We start from the raw sequence: 21555 nt of genomic DNA on the forward strand, positions 1-21555 counted from the left end.
CCAATTATGTGTACTTATTTTATTTTTGTTTTATAACAAAGGCTGCGTTTTGTGTTTTTTTCTTACTTTATTACATACAGTGGCTTCCGAGAGCATTCATCCCTCCCCCCTTGGCTTCTTACCCATTTGTAACATTACAACCTGTGTTTAACTATTTTTGAAATCTGATTTGTGTGTGATGGATTAGCACTCACTAAATAGTATAATACTAAATATTTTAGTGAAGGGAGGAAAATATAAGTATGAATTTATTTAATTGGATCAAACAACTAAAAATTGTCATGTGCATACATTGGCATGTAAAAAGTTTGGGCACCCCTGGTCAAAATTACTGTTATTAACAGTTAAGCAAGTTGAAGATGAAATTATCTCTAAAAAGACCTAAAGTTAAAGATTACAAGATTACACATTTCCTTTATATTTTAAGCAAAAGAAATAAATATATCTACTAGCTGAAGAGCCCGGCGCTGCCCGGGCATAGTAACTAACTACGGTTAGTTAGAACAAATTATAATGATTATATAGAGTCCCACCCACTCCACATAGCCACATTCACTATAATATCCCAAATCATCCCTTCAGCTAGAGCCACCGGACTATTACCCCTAATATCCCACATCATCCCGTCACAGCCGCCGAACTATTACCCCTAATATCCCACATCATTCCGTCAGCCAGAGCCACCGGACTACTTCCCCTAATATTCCACATCATCCCGTCAGCCAGAGCCACCGGACAACTAACACTAATATCCCACATCATCCTATCACAGCCGTTGGACTACTACCCCTAATATCCCACATTATCCAGTCAGAGCCACCGGACTACTACCCCTAATATCCCCTATTACCCCTAATAATGTCTTTTCCTCTTATATGGAGTGCAGTTAAAGATTGAAAATTTCTCTCGGCTATTTGAAATAGACGTTCTGTTATCCGCATCAGGGCCTCGGAGCGTGTTCCACCTTGGTGGTTGATATAGGCTACTGCTACCTGGCTGTCCGAGAGGATCCTCACATGATGACCCTGTAGGTACATAATGAGTTTTTTAACTGCCAACTCAATCGCCAACAGCTCCCTCTGGTTCGACGAGGTCTCCGTTTTAGAGTCCCATTGTCCATGGACCACTATGTCCCCCATATGGGCCCTCCAACCCGAGGGGCTAGCATCTGTGGTTATTATAAGGGTTATCTGCGTCACCCAGGGCAACCCTGAGGATAAGTTGTTCTTGTCAAGCCACCATCTAAGAGATGTAAGGGTCAAAGGGCTCAATGATATCTGACCTTGTAAAGACCCCTCTAAGGCCCTGTTGCTAACTAGGATGCCCTTCTGAAGGGATCTAGTGTGAAACTGCGACCACCTGACTGCTGGCATACATGAGGTCAGAGAACCTAACAGTGACATGGCTTGCCTGAGGGTCATGGAGGGTTTATCAATCGCCCGAAATACCTGCTGTTGTATGTGTTCTAACTTATCTGATGGCAGAAGACACTGCTGGGTTTCTGAATTTAACAGTAAGCCTAGGAATTTTTGGACTCTTAGGGGCTGAAATGGGGATTTCTCGTAATTTATTATCCACCCGAGGTGTTCTAGTCTGGACTTAGTCCTTTCTATCTGAGATAAACAATGGTCCACCGAATTTCCCACAATCAAAAAATCGTCTAAGTACGGGCAATCAGGATATCCGCCTCTCGTAGGTGAGCCATGACTTCGGCCACTATCTTCGTAAATACCCGGGAGGCTGCTGAGAGACCAAAGGGAGAGCCCTAAACTGAAAATGACGGATTAAACCGTCCACTGACACTCTCAGGAACTGCTGGAAGTCTGCGTGGATAGGCACATGATAGCACGTGTCTTTCAAATCCACGACTGCCATGAAACACCCTGTAAACAACATCTTTATTGCTGTACTGATAGACTCCATATTAAAGGTTTGGTTAACCAAGAATTCATTAAGGGAATGTAAATTAATAATGGTCCTGAATGATTTATCTTGCCTCTAACCCTCTCAGATTCCGGAACCTCCACCAGGTCATTTTTTTAGGCGTAGACTCAAGACTTCTGCTTCTAAAGCAGTTTTTTCAAGTGGCAAACGTAAGGGAGTTAGTTTAAAGGTATCTCGAGGAACATAACTAAACTCCAGCTTGAGTCCGGTGGATATTACGTTCCGCACCCAGTCACTATTGGTGATCTGTAGCCATGCTGGAAGAAAGGCTGACAGTCTACCCCCCACAGGAATTGTTCAGGTTTCTTTCGCTCTCTTGAAGAACGCCTGAACATAAAGCCCGTACCTCTCCTTCTTCTATCCACCCATCTGGGACGGTCTATTAGGCGATGGGTTGCGCCTTCTTCCCTGACCGAATCTCCTTCTATTGAATGAGCGTCGGTAGGATGCGGACCACAGATTAGGGAACTTCTTCTTGTTGTCCCCGGCTTTATCCAGCAACTCGTCCAGGACTGTTCCAAACAAATATTCTCCTTCACACGGGATAGTGCAGAGTTTTGACCTGGATTGGATGTCTCCCAACCAGCATTTTAGCCACAGGGCTCTACGAGCCGCATTAGAAAGTCCTGCTGCCCTAGCGGCCAATCTAACTGCATCAGCTGAGGCATCCGCTAGGAAGGCTGTGGCCCCCTGGATTACTGGTAGGGCACCCAAAATTGTCTGTCTAGGCGTCCCCTGTTTTAATTGAGACTCCAGTTGGTCCAACCAGACCATCATGGACCTGGTCGTACATGTTGAGGCTACTGCTGGTCTTAGGGAACCGGCTGCCATCTCCCAGGTTCCTTTAAGGAAGGTGTCTGCCTTCCTGTCTAGGGGGTCTTTAAGAGTCCCCATGTCCTCAAAGGGTAGTGAGGCTCTTTTTGATGCCTTGGCAATTGCCACATCCAATTTAGGGGCTTTGTCCCAAGTGCAAGCTCGGATCATCAAAGGGGTATCTACGTTTGAGGGCTGGTGGTAGTGAACCTCTCATCTGGTTTCTTCCATTCTCTACGAATTAGTTCCTGAATCTTTTCGTTCAAAGGGAAGACCCTTCACCTTTTCTGATCCAGCCCCCGAACATGATATCCTGCATGGATAACTGTGGTTTGTGCTCCTCCACCTCCATTGTTCCTCTCACCGCCTTTACCAGCTTGTCCACCTGGTCTAGCGGTAGACAGAACCGACCGGAATCCTCTTCCTCCGAGGAGGACGAGGGGGATGAGCCAGAGGAGTCCTTATTTCTCCTCCATTCCACCGAGGAATCTGACTCCAAAGGGTCCACAACCCTTGAGCTTCCCGCCTGGGACAGGGATTTTAGGGTTTCTCTCATATCTGCCCTGACTATGTCTTTTAGGCTTGCAGCGATTTTAGGCGATTCCTCCGCTACCGTCTGCTGAATACAGGGGGGACACAACTTTTTTGGGCATGAGTCCCTGTGTTTTGCCTTACTCGTGGCCTTCTTCCCCTGAGAATAAAAACATAGAGGGAGGCTCCATCACTGAGTGAACATTCACGTAGATCACTTACCAGTGCACCAAATAGGTACCGGAGTATGAGGGGGATCTTTCTCAGTCGATGCTCCCGTCCGTCTGGAGGAGCTCATATGACTGGACTGGTCACTCCGTTTGGCACACTCCTTACTGTCCCGTGATTCCTTTTTCTTTTGTTTGATCTGCCGAAGGTCTTCTAGGGGCGGCAGCGATGCTTGTCGCTGTTGCTGCTGCTGATGTCGCTGCTGTTGCTATTCTTGTTCGCTCTCCATCATTGCGTGCAATAATGTGGCCAGAAGCATGGAACCCCCCTTGGGCCCTGCTTAAATACCCCTCCTGCGGTCAGCAGACATGTCGCGCCCCCCCCCCCCCCGATTGGTCTCACACCCCTCAGCTGGCGCAGGTATCGGTTGGTGAGTCGTCATTTACCGGGCGCTTGTTCCGATGGGTGCCGCCATCTTGGATTCTTTGCGCCAGCGCAGTGGCGCCGCTGACCAGGAAGTGTCCGCGGCTCCGCCCCCGACATCACCGCGGCCCCGCAGACACTTCCTGTGTATCAGGGAGTCACGCGGGACGCCAGGGCATCTTCCTGCAGCGCCTCCGGGTCCCGGACCCCACTCGGTTGCGCTGGCAATACCGACCCCAGCCACCGCGCCACTGGAGCAGGGAGACCCCAGGGGCCATACTCACCGGCGGCGGCCTTTCCTAACGGACACGGAAATCATCCAGACCCCGCTCCCTGCTCCAAACGCCACTGCCGTGCAGCCCAGCCAGGACCACCGTGGCGTCTCCAGGAGCTCCGCACCTGGCCGAGGTAGGAGACCCCCCCGCTACCTGTGTCGGCCGGTCAGCCTGGGATACATTCGGACTTCCATCTGTAGGATCCCGTCCCCTCAGGAACAGGAAACCAACTGATGCGTGGGAGAGGTGCCGCCCTTTTTGTCTGTAGGCTTCCTGTTCCTGAAGGGCGGATTGCCTCTCTCGTGGTGCTGTCTTGGGAGTCCGAATACAAGTCTTTCGCAAGCCACTGTACATTGTGTAATTTTTTATTTTTTCACTAAGTCACACTGTGGGTCCTGTACATTTTTTTACAGAGCCTGTGAGACCCTGCTTATAGTAGGATCTTACAGGCCACCATACCAGATGACCTCAGGGTACCATGGCAATGATTGGCACCGGCAATCACAATCAGTTTCAAAACCGGCTGAGGACTATACCACAGGGTGTCAGCTGTCATATACAGCTGTCAACTGTGGGAATTTCAGCCGCAGGGTGGTGCTATTTACTTACTCCTGATCACCATTTTAACCCCTTTCTTACCGATGACGGAATAGTACATCATCGGTAAGGATCCCCTACTTTGAGGTGGACTCCGGTGGTGAGCCCACCTCAAAGCCGTGACATGTCAGCTGTTAAGAACAGCTGACATGTGCCCGCAATAGGCGTGATCGGAATCGCCGTCCGTCCGCACTTATTAACTAGTTAAATCCCGCTGTCAAAGCTGACAGCGGGCATTTAAATAGCACTTCCGGTCGCCGGGCCAGAAATGAGCTCATCGCTGACCCCCGTCACGTGATCGGGGGTCGGCGTCACATCGCCTGGACAACCACAGGTCTCAGAGACTGGTTGTTCCAGGCAGATGGCTTTTAGCGCCGCCCGGTTGTCGGTGCTCAAAGCACAGCAGTAAATCTGCTACATATGGGCGATCTGCTCATCGCCCATATGTAGCAGAGCCAATTGGGTTGTGCATGCTTATAGTCTCCTATAGAGGCTATTGAAGCATGCCAAAAGTAAAAAAAAAATGTTTAAAAATACAAAAAAAATAAAAAAACCCTAAAAGTTAAAATCACCCCCCTTTTGCCCCAATCAAAATAAAACAATAAAAAAAATTCCACGTACACATATTAGGTATCGCCACGTTAAGAATCGCCCGATCTATCAATAAAAAAAAAGCATTAACCTGATCGCTAAACAACGTAGCGGAAAAAAAAATTCAAAACGCCAGAATTACTTTTTTTTGGTTGCCGCGACATTGCATTTTAATGCCATAACAGGTGATAAAAAGAACGGATCTGCACAAAAGTGGTATCATTAAAAACGTCAGCTCGGCGCGCAAAAAAATAGGATAAAAAAATGGAGACACTACGGGTCTCAGAAAATTGCCCAATTTTTTTTTTTTTTTTAGCAAACTTTGGAAAATTTTTTCACCACATAGATAAACGAGAACATAGACATGTTTGGTGTCTATGAACTTGTAATGACCTGGAGAATCATAATGGCAGGTTAGATTTAGCATCTAGTGAACCTAGCAAAAAAGCCAAGCAAAAAACAAGTGAGAGATTGCACTTTTTTTGCAATTTCACCGCACTTGGAATGTTTTTCCCATTTTCGAGAACATGACATGGTAAAACCAATGGTGTCGTTTAAAAGTACAACTCGTCCCGCAAAAAATAAGCCCTCACATGGCCATATAAACGGAAAAATAAAAAAGTTATGGCTCTGGAAAGAAGGGGAGCGAAAAACGAAAAATCGAAAAAAGCTCCGGGAGTGAAGGGGTTAAAACAGCAATCAGGGAATAAGGCCTCTTAATGACCACCGTTTTAATGCGTATCTGTGGTCGTTAAGGGATCAAAAGGAATCGGTCACATTGTCATCATGTTTTTGCTACCTCATCTGAGAGCAGCATGATGTAGAGGCAGAGACCCTGATTTCAGTAATATTTCACTGGTTAGTAAAGGAGGTGATAATGAGTCCAGAGAGGCAGATCACTACACTGTGCATAGGCAGAAAGCTGCCAATCAGTGATTGGGGAGGAGATACACAGAGCTCATGAACATGGAGGACTACATATCAGCAGGTTTACTAGTCCTCTAGTGATAACATCACTGTTTTATCAGCAGGAGATTATCAAACCTACAGCAAACAGCCCAGTAAGTGACACATGACATTGCTGGAATCAGGGTTGATGTCTCTACAATTATGTTGGTGTCAGATGAGGTGGCAAAACCCGGTGACAGATTTCCTTCAACGTCACAGCTAATAGAAATTTTGTTCAAGTGACAACGGGATATTGACAAGAACGTGCAGGTTACTGTGAAGCTTCATCAATAAAAACTTGTACGGACAAAAAAAAGGAGGAAAGTAGGTTAAGGCAACTATATGAGTCAATTCTCTAATATTTGATCTAGCTGGACTTCATTTAGTCGCTACGGGGTTCTTCTTATTTTTTATTTTATTTATTTTCACCATATCTTGCAACCAGGTATACTCTCAAATATTGCACACTCACCCATCATCACCCCTTCATGACTTGTGGGTAATTCCTGATGAGGAGGTTATTCAGATCCATAAACTAGTTAAAATATCACCTGCTATAAAGCTTTCAATATTATAATATTGAATATTTGGACCATATTTCTCAGAACTGGCTGCGCTGCCCGCCACAAGACTTTATGGTCCTTCAGAAACACAGATGACTTCACAATGTCAACATTTACAAACATTTCTGCAAAAACAAATCTAAACTGTATAATAACTTCAATAATATTCCAAAACGAAAAACAATATAAAAAAAACAGATAATGAAATAAGGAACACGGAGCGGAGTTATATTTTGCTTTTTTTTAGTTGAACAATAAATGTTAGCATGTATCTAAATATTAGTCAGAGACACTTTTAGCAGAATATACCTCCCAAAAAAATGATGGCATGCATAACTGGACATTACTTATTTACTATGTGTTTCTTATATAGCGATCTTTACTGTCCCCATTGGGATTCATAATATAAATTCCCTATAAGTATGGCTGTGGTAGGAAACCGGAGAACCAGTGGGAACTTCACACAATGCCAGGGAGAACATACAAACTCCTTGCAGATGTTGTCCTTCATGGGATTTGAACCCAGGACCCCAGCGCTGAGCATTTTTCATGGCTCTTTGATGGCGTCTATGAACAGAACCTCTAACACAGATATGAACAGAGCCAAAAATGTGCAAAAACAATTTGAGGAAAAGTTTATCGGACTTTTTAACTCTATTGCTACTTTTAAGGGCTCATGCAGACGTCCATGCTAGTTGGTGTGATCACTGACTGCTAATACACGGACTGGCAGCGGGTCTCTCAACCAAAGAGCGACAGTCTCATAGAAATACATGAAGCTGTGACACTCAGGTCAGAAGCCCTAAAGCTGAGCATAATTGCTTATAAAGAACCATAAATTATACAAATTCTACATAAAAGCATAACCAAGGGACAAAGTGGAGGTACAACTATTTCAGTTCTACGTAAGACACCATTACTAAACGACGCAGAGAAAAATGTGTGGATGACGCTCAGCTGAAACAAACATATTTTGCTCCGTGTGCTGACTGTATGTACATCACGGACACTCCGACCAATGGCACAATTTAAACATTTTTCTGTGTGAATAAAATCCAAATGTACACTAGTCAAGTATGTTTTGCAGAGTTTCTCTCGTGAACTCAATATGCTTAATATCATTAAGTGGCACTTCAGAGAAAAAACACAGGTGGATAGCTGGCCGGGTCTGGCCACTGTCTGGCTTCTCCCGCCACCACTCCAGATCATTCACAGGTCTTTACCATATGTGTATATAGAGAGAGACCTGTGAATCATCTAGATAAGAGTGGGGAGGAGCTGGCAGGCGGTGGTACTGGACTGGTCAGGTCTCTCCCTACAGCATGAATCTATTGACAGGTTTGCTTTAAAAGAAGACACAATGTCCCCAACATGTTTCACGAGACACACTGGCTTCGTTATGGGTCAAGGGGGATAATGACCTCAATATGTGCATCCCAAAAAATTGAGACCATACAGACCCTGTAAAGCATTCATTTTTCATGGATCCATTGTAAAAATTACACAGGAAACTGAGTAGAATCTTATTATGATTGCAAAAAATGGATATCAGTATTGGAAATGCATACATGGAAAAGATGCGTGATGCCGAATGGGCAATTTTTCATATGTGCTTCTGAATTCAGTCTTACACTGTGTTTGGAATATCATACATATTTTATCAGTAACAAGCTGAAGTCAAAGTTAGGAAATAGCTAAAGACACTAAAGGTGGTATTCACCCCAGAGCTAGTTTGGCTATAACTGGCAATGGGAACCGATTCTCAGGGGTTTGCATAACAAGCCGCTCCACCGAATTCTGACAGCAGACAGAAAGAGACAAACCTACTAGTACTTAAAGGGAATCTGTCAACCCATTTTAGCCCTATCAGCAGCCGGCACCGCCATCAGGGGTTTATCTACAGCATTCTGTAATACTGTAGATAAGTCCCCAATGAAACCTGAAAGAAAAACACGTTATATTATACTCACCGGGGGGCGGAGTCGGGTGCGGTGGGAGTCGCGGTCCGGTCAGGCGCCTCTCATCTTCATACGATGATGTCCCCCTCCTTGCTTCTCCCTCGGCTACTGCGCAGGTGTACTTTATCTGCTCTGTTGAGGGCAGAGTAAAGTACTGCAGTGCGCAGGCGCCAGGAAAGGTCAGACCGGACCAAACGGCAGGGTGAGTATAATCTAACTCTTTTTTCTTATCTTTCAGGTTACATCGGGGGCTTATCTACAGCATTACAGAATGCTGTAGATAAGCCCCTGATGGCGGTGCCGGCAGCTGATAGGGCAAAAATGGGGTGACAGATTCCCTTTAACATCAATGCTTCCGACTAGCGAGAGGCACAAGATGTAGGTGGCAATCGAAATGAGCGTAGAGGAGACAGACACAGATGTCACATTGTCATACTTACATCTCAAGCCATAACAAAAACGGTCAGGACTAAACTGAAGCAATGCAAGATGGAGAATAAAGTGCCAAAACAATGCTAATAAGGAGGCTTAACCACATGCTTACCTACAGTATCACATGGTTCATCCTTATGGACACAAAAGTCAGTTCTGGTAAAGCAATAAGAGACAGTATAATCAATTCTTAATACTGTATGGAGGAATTATTTTCTAAATTTTTATACTAAATCTGCTTTGGATTAAAAAGAAGCACCAAAACTATAAGAGCTGATCAAAAGAGTATATGGAAACAGGTAGATTTATTCTGTACCTGGTCATGAACACTGCTACATCCACAGGTACTTCATCCTTAGCTCCTGGTACATAATTATTTCCCAAGTACTTAGCTCCCCCGTACTCCTCATTTTGCCAGTGACAAAAACTCTCTAAAGACCGTTCTCCGTGATGTCCTATAGACAGCTTTGTCTACAAGATGGAAAGATGTATTCATTAAACGTTTTACCATCCTGGCACCAGAACATGCTCTCAGACACATTACTTGTAAACTACTCAACAATGAAATTGCAACATTAAGAAGGAACAGTAAAGAAATTAAGGAAATCACAGGATCGATAGTCTGCGCCAGAGTAATTTATCATGTTAGATCAGCTCTCTGGAGTATTGGGGTATGTAGGAATCTCCGGTCAGTCAAATTGGATGTAAAATTCAGTTTCTGCTCTAGTTCTGTATATGAATATATACAAATTCATCAATATTGAAATTGTTTCACCAAGAAGGAAAAGTCATGGAATTATTGAAATCACAGGATCAATAAACATGTTAATGATGTGCAAATGATGAAAAAAAAAAGGAAATTAAATTTTTAAAACATCTCTATTATGAGCGTCACACACAGAAATACTCACACTTCCAACCCTTAACTTAAGTAGTGAGGTTACTGCAGGGTATTTGCTTATTTTGTTTTCATACTAGGTCCTGTTATATGACGATAGTGTGAACGAGCACCTAGACATTGCACTGAAACCAATGTGTGTTCCAGCTCATTTCTTTGGTTTTGCTTTAGGCTAATGGTTGCCTGAGGAATATTCTGCCTCGCTGAACATACTTTCGCACGCAAATCATCAATATCAGCTGCTGGCAGATCCCTTTGCCATTGTAGGCCAATGATGTTCCATATGTGCGCCACTGGAGACAAATCCAGAGATGCTGCAGGCCATGGTAGCATATTTAGGCCACGTAGGTGTTAGGCGTCAGGATTCTGCATCTGCTCTGCAGGAATTCAGAGCCTCACATTCTGCGGTCTCCTGCTGTCTTTCTACTTCAGAGGAGATTATTTTGCAGCAGACCGCTCCAGAGACTAAGTCACTCTGTGCTCCTACTGGGCATGCTCATGAGATAATCTCCCATTGGAGATCGGGAGTCATGTGCCCAGGTCCTGTTCCAGATCTCATTGGTCCATCTCGGAGATCTGGAAGGTCCCGCACGGCTATAAAAAGCGTGCATGGCTGTTCCGCCATGCGCTAGTATAGGCTATACTTGCTATGTGTGAATGGTGACGGATGTATGATTCTGGTGACTGACTTATTATGAAACCCCTTCCCTCTGATATTACGCATGTGGTTAGGGAATTAATTCAGTAGTCTGCGCCAGTCTGTGGCAAGCCTTAGGCCACTGTGCACACCGCACCTCTGCGCTAGCGTCCGACATAGCGCCTGCTTTGTAGCTGTGTCGTCCAGCGGCAGTGTCCTGCGCCGTGCTGCAGTTGCAGCCCTTCTTGGCGTTTGCAGTAGTGACACCGCACACACGGTAGGTCTAGACGGACACAGCCCCTGTCTTAGTTCCTGCTCCTGTGACCATATACCGTGTGTGCATTTACCTGAGGCCTGTGACTCTAACAGGCTCAGCCTTTTTGTATGTTTTTGTTGTGGCGCCTCTGTGTGTGAACAGAGCCCGCTCTGCGCACTTCGGGTGAAGTTGAACCCGTGAGCATTATATCGCCATATTGCTCGTCTGCCATTACTCAGCAGCGGTTGTAACACCTACTGCACGTTGGACCCCGAGCGGCGAACGCACTTTATTATTATTTTTATTTAGTGCGTTCCGTCGTTCCTAACAATAGGTTGCTCAGTAACACGAGCAACTTGCGGCGTGGCTTTCTTGTGTTCAAGCATGACTCTTCGGATACTTTGAGTAATAGCTGTATTACTGATTCAATGAACAAATCAATGTAATGTTGAGCTGATAGTGTACCTGTACTAAAGTCTATAGGGTCCCACTACTGCACACTATGTCCCCACACACCTTAATTCCAGGAGTAGGACCTGTGTGACCTCTTCATGGCATTGCTAACATGGTCTCCAGACCTCTCTCCATCTATCACTGCACCCAAGACAAAAGCAGGACTCATTTTAGAAGAGGATAAACCTCTATTCCAGCCTCCACTGCCATCTAGCACTGCACCATGATAATTTTGGAGAAGTAGCAGGAGGTCAATGAAACACCTTTAGCTGTCTCGTAGCTTAATGTTGTGAAAACGCTTTCTGATGGTTTGTGTAGATACTGTTTAAAGCCATAGGCTTGGCATGTGACATCTAATTTCACTTGCAAAACAGAATAAATCAGCTGTTGAACCAGGGGTAAAGCCACACATCAAGCGGTACCACTGATACCAGTGGTTCGAGAACACCAAGCCGCATATTGCTTGTGCTACTGTGAGCAGCCTGCGTGGCCTAAATGTGCCACCATAGGCTGCAGCATCTCAGGACTTGTCCCAGATTTGCTGAATGAGAGACGTCCTTGGTTGTCAAATACAAAAACAGCGGCCAGCAGCGGCTCTCAATGAATTGCCCAAGTGCCTTCAGAGCCTCAGATCATTCAACAGACAACCATTAATAAGTTCTTTGATAGAAGCCAAGGCGTGTAAGTGTGGGGATTTCTGCACGTGGCGCGCACTCTCGATAATAAATCAAATGGTTTGGAAAATGCTTCCGTTTCCTCAACATTTGCATATCCTTAACAAAGCTATTGATACTGTCATTTCCATAATTGCACAACTTTTCTTGCTCGGAGTTGCAATTTCAATGAATGGATAGTGTGACCCAGGTATGAGACTACATCACTTACTAAATCTTCAATTGTCTATGTGAATAGCAAAAGGTTGATTGGCATTGCAAATACACAAAATGGTTGTACTGGCTTTTAAAGCTTACCGGGCGGCTGTGGAGCAAAACCAACTTGGTGACACGAATATCAACTTTAATTCCGAGGCTTTGGTGTTGAAACATATTGTAGACCTGAATGATGAAATAAAATAAAGTTTAGTCATCCAGCACAGGTTAAGGAGAAGTTATTCAAAAATACTCAGCATAGAATTTGGAATTATATAGCTTTTTAGAGTATAATATGAAAACACTGAATACTGACCTCTGACAGATAGTCAGTGTATGTAATGAACATAAAAGAAGAGCAAAAATAAAAACTAAATGCCCTATCTTCTACAAGGGACTTCTGTCACCCTGAGTCTGCATGGTTAATCAGCTCAACTGTAAAAGTTTCCCCATTCAACTTTTTGTACAAATTAATCTTTGTCGTAAAAAAAAAAAAAATATATATATATATATCGAAATCAGCTTTTACTCAGCCTCTCTGGACCCCGTGCTCAGTCTCCATCACTACGTTGGCGATTGTGTATAAACTGCACTGGCAAGGAGGAATTTGTTCAAAAAAATGGAAAGAGGAAAATACCCCCTTTTGGAGGAGGAATGATTTCTACATATTATCTTTAATTCTCCTCTAGGTAATAAAAAAAAACCACGTTTCTGGAAGAATGGAAAGGGGACTTAAAGTGCTCAGTGTCACTGGAGAAACGCTGATCCTGCTCTACAATAAGGACACAAAGGGAAACAGAAAAGGTTAACAGAAAGCAGCAATCAATCAACACGCATCCATATGGAATGATATATAAAGGGAAAGGAGGGAGAGTGTGAAAAATATTGGAGATAAAATTTCACGTCACTCATTTGTATCTTATTTGACCTGGGATTATAAAACCCCTTTCTTTGTCCAGCAGTGACAGGAAACCGGGCTCAGCAGGAAGCCCAAGTTCTCAAACTCTCAAAGAGAAAGCTGGCACCTAGCTCAACAGGGGGGGCAGGGCATCAAAGGCTGTGAGTGACAGATCTCACACCTTGACCAGCTCAGAGCAGGACTAAGGCTTGCTTTCCATATTGAGTCCTGCAGACACCTTCTAGAACACTACAGAAACACAATTCCATGAGAAGTTACGGAGATACTATATGTCCTAGCTGTACATCTGAGGATTTCTGAAATATACAAGAACATGGAGAACGTCCGCCTGGGTCTCAAACCCATCTAGCACCTAGGAGTTTGGTGATACATAGAACAGCTAGTAGAAACCAGACAGCAAAGCTGTGTTTGGTCTTAACAGGGGCCCAGCCGGATCCGATGATATCAAACTGGCCTTCATTAAGGAGTTATGAACAGTCTTAGGTTGTGGAGTTTTTACCTGCTAGAGACAAGGGGAAGGGATTTAGGTACAGCTCAGAGGGCAGGAGGGGAGTAAGCCAAATGGGTTAAATGCTCATGTAAAGTATGGCCAATTGCTTTTTCTATGGGGAGTGTTGTGAACTCATTTTCTGGTCTGCCTCTGGTTTCTGGTGAGGGAGCTGGTTGTGCTGACAAAGGAGTTGTGAGTTCTCTTTCCGGGCTCCCTCTGGTGGTGACAGGAGGTAGTGAAGCTGATCTAATTAACAGAGACCTGCCACCTGATAATGAGGAAGAGGAGTGGACATCTTGAGTCTCAGACTGGATTTAAGACAGCCGACTCCCTATTCCCATGCTGGTGATTTTTTCCTGCCTCCTGAGGTCTTAGTTTCCAGCTCAGTTCCTGCCTTCTCAAGCTAAGTTGTCTTTGCTAATGTTCATATTTGATTTGGTTTGGTCTATTCAGTTTTTTGTGTGGTCAGCCAGCCCCGGCTGGGGCTGTGCTGAATTTCCACTCTTATGTCACTGTATGTGCCGGTTTGCTTTTTGTCCCTTATTAGATTTGCCTCTTTTTGCTCTGTTCTCAGAATATGCCAGAGTGCTGATATAGTGGTAGAAGTCTAGTGACTTCAGGGTATTTTTTGCTATCAGAAGTGTTGGACATTTTTGCAGGGTTTTTTGGCGTAATTGCAGACAGTATCTTTCCTTTCCTGTCCTTTCTAGCTAGTGTGGGACCCATCGTTTGCTCAGCCTTTTTTTTCCTACCTGTGTTCATGTTTTCATCTTGTCTCACCGTTAATACATGTGTGGGGGCTGTCTATTCCTTTGGGGTCTGCTCTGGGGCAGTTTTAGATTTTCCCTTTTCTTGCTTTAGGCTTATTTAGTCCTCCGGCTGTGACGAGGCATCTAGAATCATCGTAGGTACGCTCCACGGCTGCTGTTAGTTGTGTGGTTAGGATCAGGGGTCTGCAATCCGGCGTAGTTACCAACCTCTCTGGTTTTCTGTGACTTGGCTTGGTCTTTTTCTCCTCCTCAGTGACCCATTCATAACAGGGGAGGTTGCGACAACATATCATGTGTAGAGAAGTCAAGGAGCAGAGGGGACCACAAGCCTCCCCCATGTGGCAGTCTCTACCCCTCCAGGCCTTTCATCTACTGGTAACTGACCCATATACTTTGCTCATATTTTTTGTCCTAGCACTATCTGTATTTGCATATTTGACCATTGTATTTGTGTAATCAACATGTATATAATGTATTGTCTAGTGTGCCCTTAAGGTGATTAAATATCTAATTTAACCTTATGCTGCTCTTTTATCTTGATCGACGAATCCTCACGTCCGTTTTGTCAGTTTAACTTTCCATGAAACCAAGGCTAGATTCTGGCCAGATATAATCCCGGTCCGTTAATGGGATGCTATCAAATGAGGAACTGGTGGCAGTCTTACCAGGCTGGCAGCGCTCGGTTTCACTGGTGCTAGTGAAAGGGGCCTGTCAGAGTTGTGAGCGAGTGTGATGCCACGTCAGTGAACTGCGTGGGAGACATTCTCTTACTCCTCGTGCCTCCCTGGCCCACATGGACAGGGTGTGTCTATAAAACAGTACCAAGCTGACCTTGCATGTCCCCAGGGATTGCAGAACGTCACGTTGGTAAAAATGGGGAGACTGCATTACGTGATCGATCTGACGTAATAGTAATGTCAGGAGGGGTGGCAAGGTAGAAGTTCATCACAGAGAGAAAAAAAACAAAAAGTGAGATAATGAAAAGGAACACCCCAGACAAATTTCCAAACAGCAATCTCTGGAGATGATTCCTAAACAACTTCTCTTCCACCATTCAGAGCTCCAAACCCCTCCCAAGAAATAGCAAGCTATCACTGTTTAAACCCTTAGATGCTGATGTCAATAGTGACTACATCATATAAATGGTTAACAGAGTGTGGCTTCTCCCTGTTTATCCCCTTTGGCACCCTGAGATCTTAGTTGTGTGGTCCTGATGTTTGCCATGGCAAATCACGTCCAAATAGCGGCCGTAGAGTCTGCCAGTTACAGTAATCTGTTCAGAAGTTAACGACATTTAGGTAGTAAAAATACTTTGCATTAATTCCTTAAAATCACCTGACAGGTTAATAAACTACCTGACAGCAGATTTCAATAGGCCAGGGGGTGCGGTTTGTAACATGGCATCACTTTTGGGGGTTTCCCAATATATAGGACGCCCAAAGTCACTTCAAACCTGGATAGTTCCCAAAGAAAATTAATTTTTTAAATTTCTGTGAAAAAATGCTGCTACATTTTTAAACCTCCTAAAATGCTCACAAAATAAAATAACATTTTACAAATAGTGCTGATGCAAACAGACATGTGGGAAAAGTTATGAATGTTTTTCTACGGCATGACTATCTGAATTAACCCCTTTGAGACCTAACCTCACCTTTCTGACCAGGCCAATTTTTAGGGTGTGTGCATATGCTGCGGATACTGCTGCGGATCCGCAGCGGTTTTGGCCCTGCGGAACCGCAGCAGTTTCTGCTGCGGTGTACAGTAGCATTATAACCTATGGAAAACGAAAACCGCAGTGCAGACGGTGTGGATTTTTCCGCGCGGTTTTCAATCCGCAGAAAGAAATGACATGTCAATTCTTTCTGCGGATTCCGCTGCGGTTTGCCATCTGCTCCATTGTAGAGATGATAAACCGCAGGGCAAAACCGCAGGGTAATCTGCAGATAGATTTTACTAAATCCGCGAGGACAAATCCGCAGAGCATTCCGCAGAGTGTGCACACACCCTGACAATTCTGGCCAATGTCACTTTGAGGTAATAACTCTGGAACGCTTCAACGGATCCTGGTGATTCTGAGAATTTTTTCTCGTGACATATTGTACTTTACGATAGTTGTAAAAATTTATTTGATATGACTTGCGTTTATTTGTGAAAAAAAAGGAAATTTGGTGAAAATTTTGAAAATGTCGCAATTTTCAAGCTTGTAATTTTCATGCTATTTAATCAGAGAGTCATAACGCACCAAATAGTTAAGAAATACCATTTCCCACACGTTTACTTTACAGAAGCACAATTTTGGAACCAAAATTTTTTTTGTTAGGAAGTTAAGAGTTAAAAGTTGACCAGCGATTTCTCATTTTTACAACAAATTTTACAAAAGCATTTTTTTTTTTTTTTTAAAGGACCACCTTACATTTGAAGTCACTTTGAGGGGTCTATATGATAGAAAATACCCAAAAGTGACACCATTCTAAAAAACTGCACCCATCAAGGTGCTCAAAACCACATTCAAGAACTTTATTAACCCTTCATGTGTTTCACAGGAATTTACTTTTCTTTAAAAAAAAATTTCCTTTAGACCTAAATTTTTTTTACTTTCGCAAGGGTAACAGGAGAAAATGGACCATACATTTTGTTTTGCAATTTCTCCTAAGCATGCTGATACCCCATATGTGAGGGAAATATACTGTTTGGGCACATGGCAGGGCTCAGAAGGGAAGGAACGCCATTGGACTTTTTGAATGTAAAATATGCTAGAATAATTACCGGTTGCCATGTTGCAATTGGAGAGCCCCTGATGTGCCTAAACAGTGGAAACCCCCAACAAATGACATAATTTTGGAAACTAGACCCCTTAGGGAACTTATCTAGATGTGTATTGAGCACCTTGAACCCACAGGTGCTTCACAGATGTTTATAACAGAGCCAAGAAAATAAAAAAACAAACACATTTTTCCCAAATAAATCTTTTTTAGCTCCATATTTTGCATTTTCGCAAGGGTAACAGAAGAAATTGCTAAATACAATTTGTTGTGCAATTTCTCCTGAGCATGTCGATACCCCATATGTGAGGGAAATATACTGTTTGGGCGCACGGCAGGGCTTGGAAGGAAAGGTGCACCATTTGACTTTTGGAATGCAAAATTTGATGGAATAAATTAGTGGACGCCATGTCATGTTTGAAGAGCCCCTGATGTGCCTAAACAGTGGAAACTCCCCACAAGTGACAACATTTTGGAAACTAGACCCCTTAGGGAACTTATCTAGATGTGTATTGAGCACCCCCCCAGGTGCTTCACAGAAGTTTATAATGTTAAGACATGAAAAAAACAAAAAAAACAAACTTTTCCCACAAAAATCTTTTTTTAGCTACGAATTTTCACAAGGGTAAAGGGAGAAAATTGACCCCAAAGTTTGTTGTGTAATTTCTCCTGAGTTCACTGATACCCCATATGTGGTGGAAAACTACTTTTGAGGCACAGTGCAAAGCTCAGAAGGAAAGTAGTGCCATATTACAATTCAGGTTTTGCTGCACTTGTTTGGGGGTGCCATGTTACATTGACAGAGCCCCTGAGGGGCCAGAAAAGCAGAAGCCCCCATAAGTGACTCCATTTCACCAATTAAACCTCTCAGTGAATTCATCTAGGGGTGCAGTGATTATATTGACACCACAGGTGTGTCACAAACTTTTATACCATTGGGCAGTGAAGAAAAACTAATTTACATTTTTCCCACCATGATTGTGTATTAGCCCCAAGTTTTACATTTTCACACTGAGAAATGGGTAAAAATGGCAGCAGAATTTGTCCCACAATTTCTGCTGAATGTAGAAATACCCCATATGTGGCTGTACAGTACTACTTTGCTATACAGAGTGACTTGGGAGGGAAGGAGTGCTATTTGCCTCCTGTAGCGCAAATTTTCCTAGACTAGTTTGCGGATTCCCTATAAAGAGCTCCTAAGTGCTAGAAAAGCAGAATCCCCCCTCACGTTATCCCATTATAACCTTTTTGGGAATTTATCTAAAGATGTAGTGATGATTTTGACTCCGTGGGTGCTTTCCAGAAACAAGCAAAGCAGCATTCGATGTTGCTGAGTGAAAATTGCAAACTGCCGTTGTAGTGACCAGTACACTGTAGTGATCAGTACAATATGCCAAGCTCATGCTTCTGGAGACACATACCTGTAAATTAGGTGGGCTCTCATCGCTACAGAAATGCCAAACATGTGGGATCTAAAAGTTGTTTAGGCACACTGGGGCTCAGAAGGGAGGGGGGCATTTGGATTTGGGAGCAGATAATTTGATGAATATCTTTTGGGGGCAAGGAGCCATTTAGCTTTTCCAGAGCCTTTGTGCTACCAGTAACGTGGTTTGGAAGCCCCTTATATTTCCATTAACAAATGACTGACCTGCGTGGGGATTTGCTTTTTTTTTTGTGGATTGAGTTGAAGCTTTTATTGGTAACATTATACATAACGTTTGGCATACAGTTATCCAGCGCTCTACGCTGACCACTTACTTTGTGGTTTCCATCGAAATCTCTGAGTGACGTGACAGATGAAACCCCTGATGGATCCATTCACTATAGTGAGGCAGCAGAGTTACTCTGGACTCTGTCTGGCCTCTGTTTAGTGGTGTCCTTCTTTTCAGAAGTGCAAAAAACTGTGGCAGACGGCACTTTTATACAATCCTTAATTTGACAGACACAGTAGAATCGCAGGTCAGATGGCGTCCACAGTGCTTCCATCGGCCTCACTGAAGGAATCTTCAGCCAGAGGTTCTGTCTGAATCAAGTATTTCAGAGATTTACACGGTAACTCCAGCGTAAGCACTCAGCGCAGAGCGCAGGATAAATGTGCGCCAAGCCTTACTGCGATCTTTGAGAGGCAGAATGAAAAAAATTAATAGCATGTGAAGAATTGGTTTTATTTATTTTTTATGCCGTTCGTCGTGCAGCATAAGTGATTAGGTGACTTTATTCTTCGGGTCGGTGTGATTACAGCGATACTAGATTTATATAGGGTCTTTATGTTTGACTGCTGTCACACACTAAAAGACACTTTTAATTGCAAAAATTTAAATGTTCATTTTTTTTTAAATATTCAAAAAATTCCTGTGAAGCACCTGAAGGGTTAATAAACTGCAGTTTTTAGAATGGTGTCACTTTTGGGTATTTTCTATCATATAGACCCCCTTAAAGTGGCTTCAAATGTGATGTGGTCCGTAAAAATAAAATGGTGTTGCAAAACTGAGAAATCGCTGGTCAGCTTTTAACCCTTATAACTTCCTAACAAAAAAAAATTTTGGTTCCAAAATTATGCTGATGTAAAGTAAACATGTGGGAAATGTTATTTATTAAGTTTTTTGTATGTCATATCTCTGTGATTTAAAGGCATAAAAATTCAAAGTTGGAAAATTGCAAAATTTTCGCCAAATTTCTGTTTTTTTTCACAAATAAACACAAGTTATTTGAAGGAAATTATACCACTAACATGAAGTACAATATGTCACGAGTAGTGTTGAGCATTCCGATACTGCAAATATCGGGTATCGGCCGATATTCGCTGTATCGGAATTCCGATACCGAGTACCGATATTTTTACAATATCGGATACCGGAATCGGAAGTTCCCATAATGCAATGAGCCACTGTTGTGGCTGTGATTGGCTGCTGAAATGATGTCATCATGATGCGCGGTCTGTCGGGGCTTGTGTGTGTGTGCAGGCATCGTCCGATGGGACTACAAGTCCCATCGGGCTATGCCTGCTACAATGACAGTGATTGACACATTAGCCAATGATGGGACAGTAGTAGTCCCATCATCCGGCTAATGCGTTGAATGTAAAAAAAAAAAAATAATATACATACTACATACATACTACATTCATACAACATACATACATACTACATATATACTACATTCATACAACATACATACATAGTACATAATACATTCATACAACATACATACATGCATACTACATATATACTACATTCATACAACATACATACATACTAAATACTACATACATACTTCATATATACTACATTCATACAACATACATACATGCATACTACATACATACTACATTCATACAACATACATACTAAATACTGCATACATACTTCATATATACTACATTCATACAACATACATACATGCATACTACATACATACTACATTCATACAACATACATACTTCATATATACTACATTCATACAAAATACATACATGCATACATACTACATTCATACAACATACATACATGCATACTACATACATACATAGTACATACTACATACATACAAAATACATACATACTACATACTGCATACTGCATACAATACATTCATACAATACATATAACAGAGTACATACTCACCATCACTTGTCACTTTGTTCCCCGAAGCCAGTGTCATCTATAGAAAATAACAAACAAGCAATATACTCCCTGATCCGCAGAAATCCACGAGTGTCACACGACGATCTCCTGCACTGCATCACTGTACTATGGTTCGCTGGTCTCACTTTATGGCAAAAGCTGCGTGGGAACTTTTTCACACAGCAATGCCAAAAGTGAGACTAGGGACTATTTTTTTACAGTGGCGGAGGAATAGAGTGCGGAAGGATACCTACCTCCCGTCATTGTATTCCTGGGGCCCCTAGAGAGGAGATCGTCGTGGGACACTCGTGGATTTCTGCGGATCAGGGAGTATATCGCTTGTTTGTTATTTTCATATTTTTTATAGATGACACTGGCTTCGGGGAACAAAGTGACAAGTGATGGTATGTACTCCATGTTATATGGACTGTATGTCTATATGTATGTATTGTATGAATGTATTGTATGTAGTATGTATTTTGTATGTCTGTAGCATGTTGTATGTATGTAGTATGTACTATGTATGTATGTTGTATGAATGTAGTATATGTAGTATGCATGTATGTATGTTGTATGAATGTAGTATATATGTAGTATGCATGTATGTATGTATGTATGTATGTATGTATGTATGT

At 43.0% G+C, this 21555-nt stretch overlaps 1 protein-coding gene across 3 annotated transcripts in view; it reads right to left on the reverse strand.

Moving 5' to 3' along the window:
- The window catches only part of ADAMTS17 (ADAM metallopeptidase with thrombospondin type 1 motif 17), a 428881-nt gene that overhangs the window by 348483 nt on the left and 58843 nt on the right, over window positions 1-21555 (reverse strand). For all 3 annotated transcript variants that reach the window (XM_073568808.1, XM_073568807.1, XM_073568809.1), the window contains exons 5-7: window positions 12459-12542; window positions 9560-9714; window positions 9356-9399 (exon numbers count right to left, since the gene is read on the reverse strand). In XM_073568808.1, coding sequence (XP_073424909.1) covers window positions 9356-9399; window positions 9560-9714; window positions 12459-12542 — 283 coding nt within the window. The remainder of the gene's footprint in view (window positions 1-9355; window positions 9400-9559; window positions 9715-12458; window positions 12543-21555) is intronic.

This window comes from Dendrobates tinctorius, unplaced genomic scaffold, assembly GCF_039654945.1.
Source record: "Dendrobates tinctorius isolate UK_male_01 unplaced genomic scaffold, ASM3965494v1 ptg000022l, whole genome shotgun sequence".
NCBI lineage: Eukaryota > Metazoa > Chordata > Amphibia > Anura > Dendrobatidae > Dendrobates > Dendrobates tinctorius.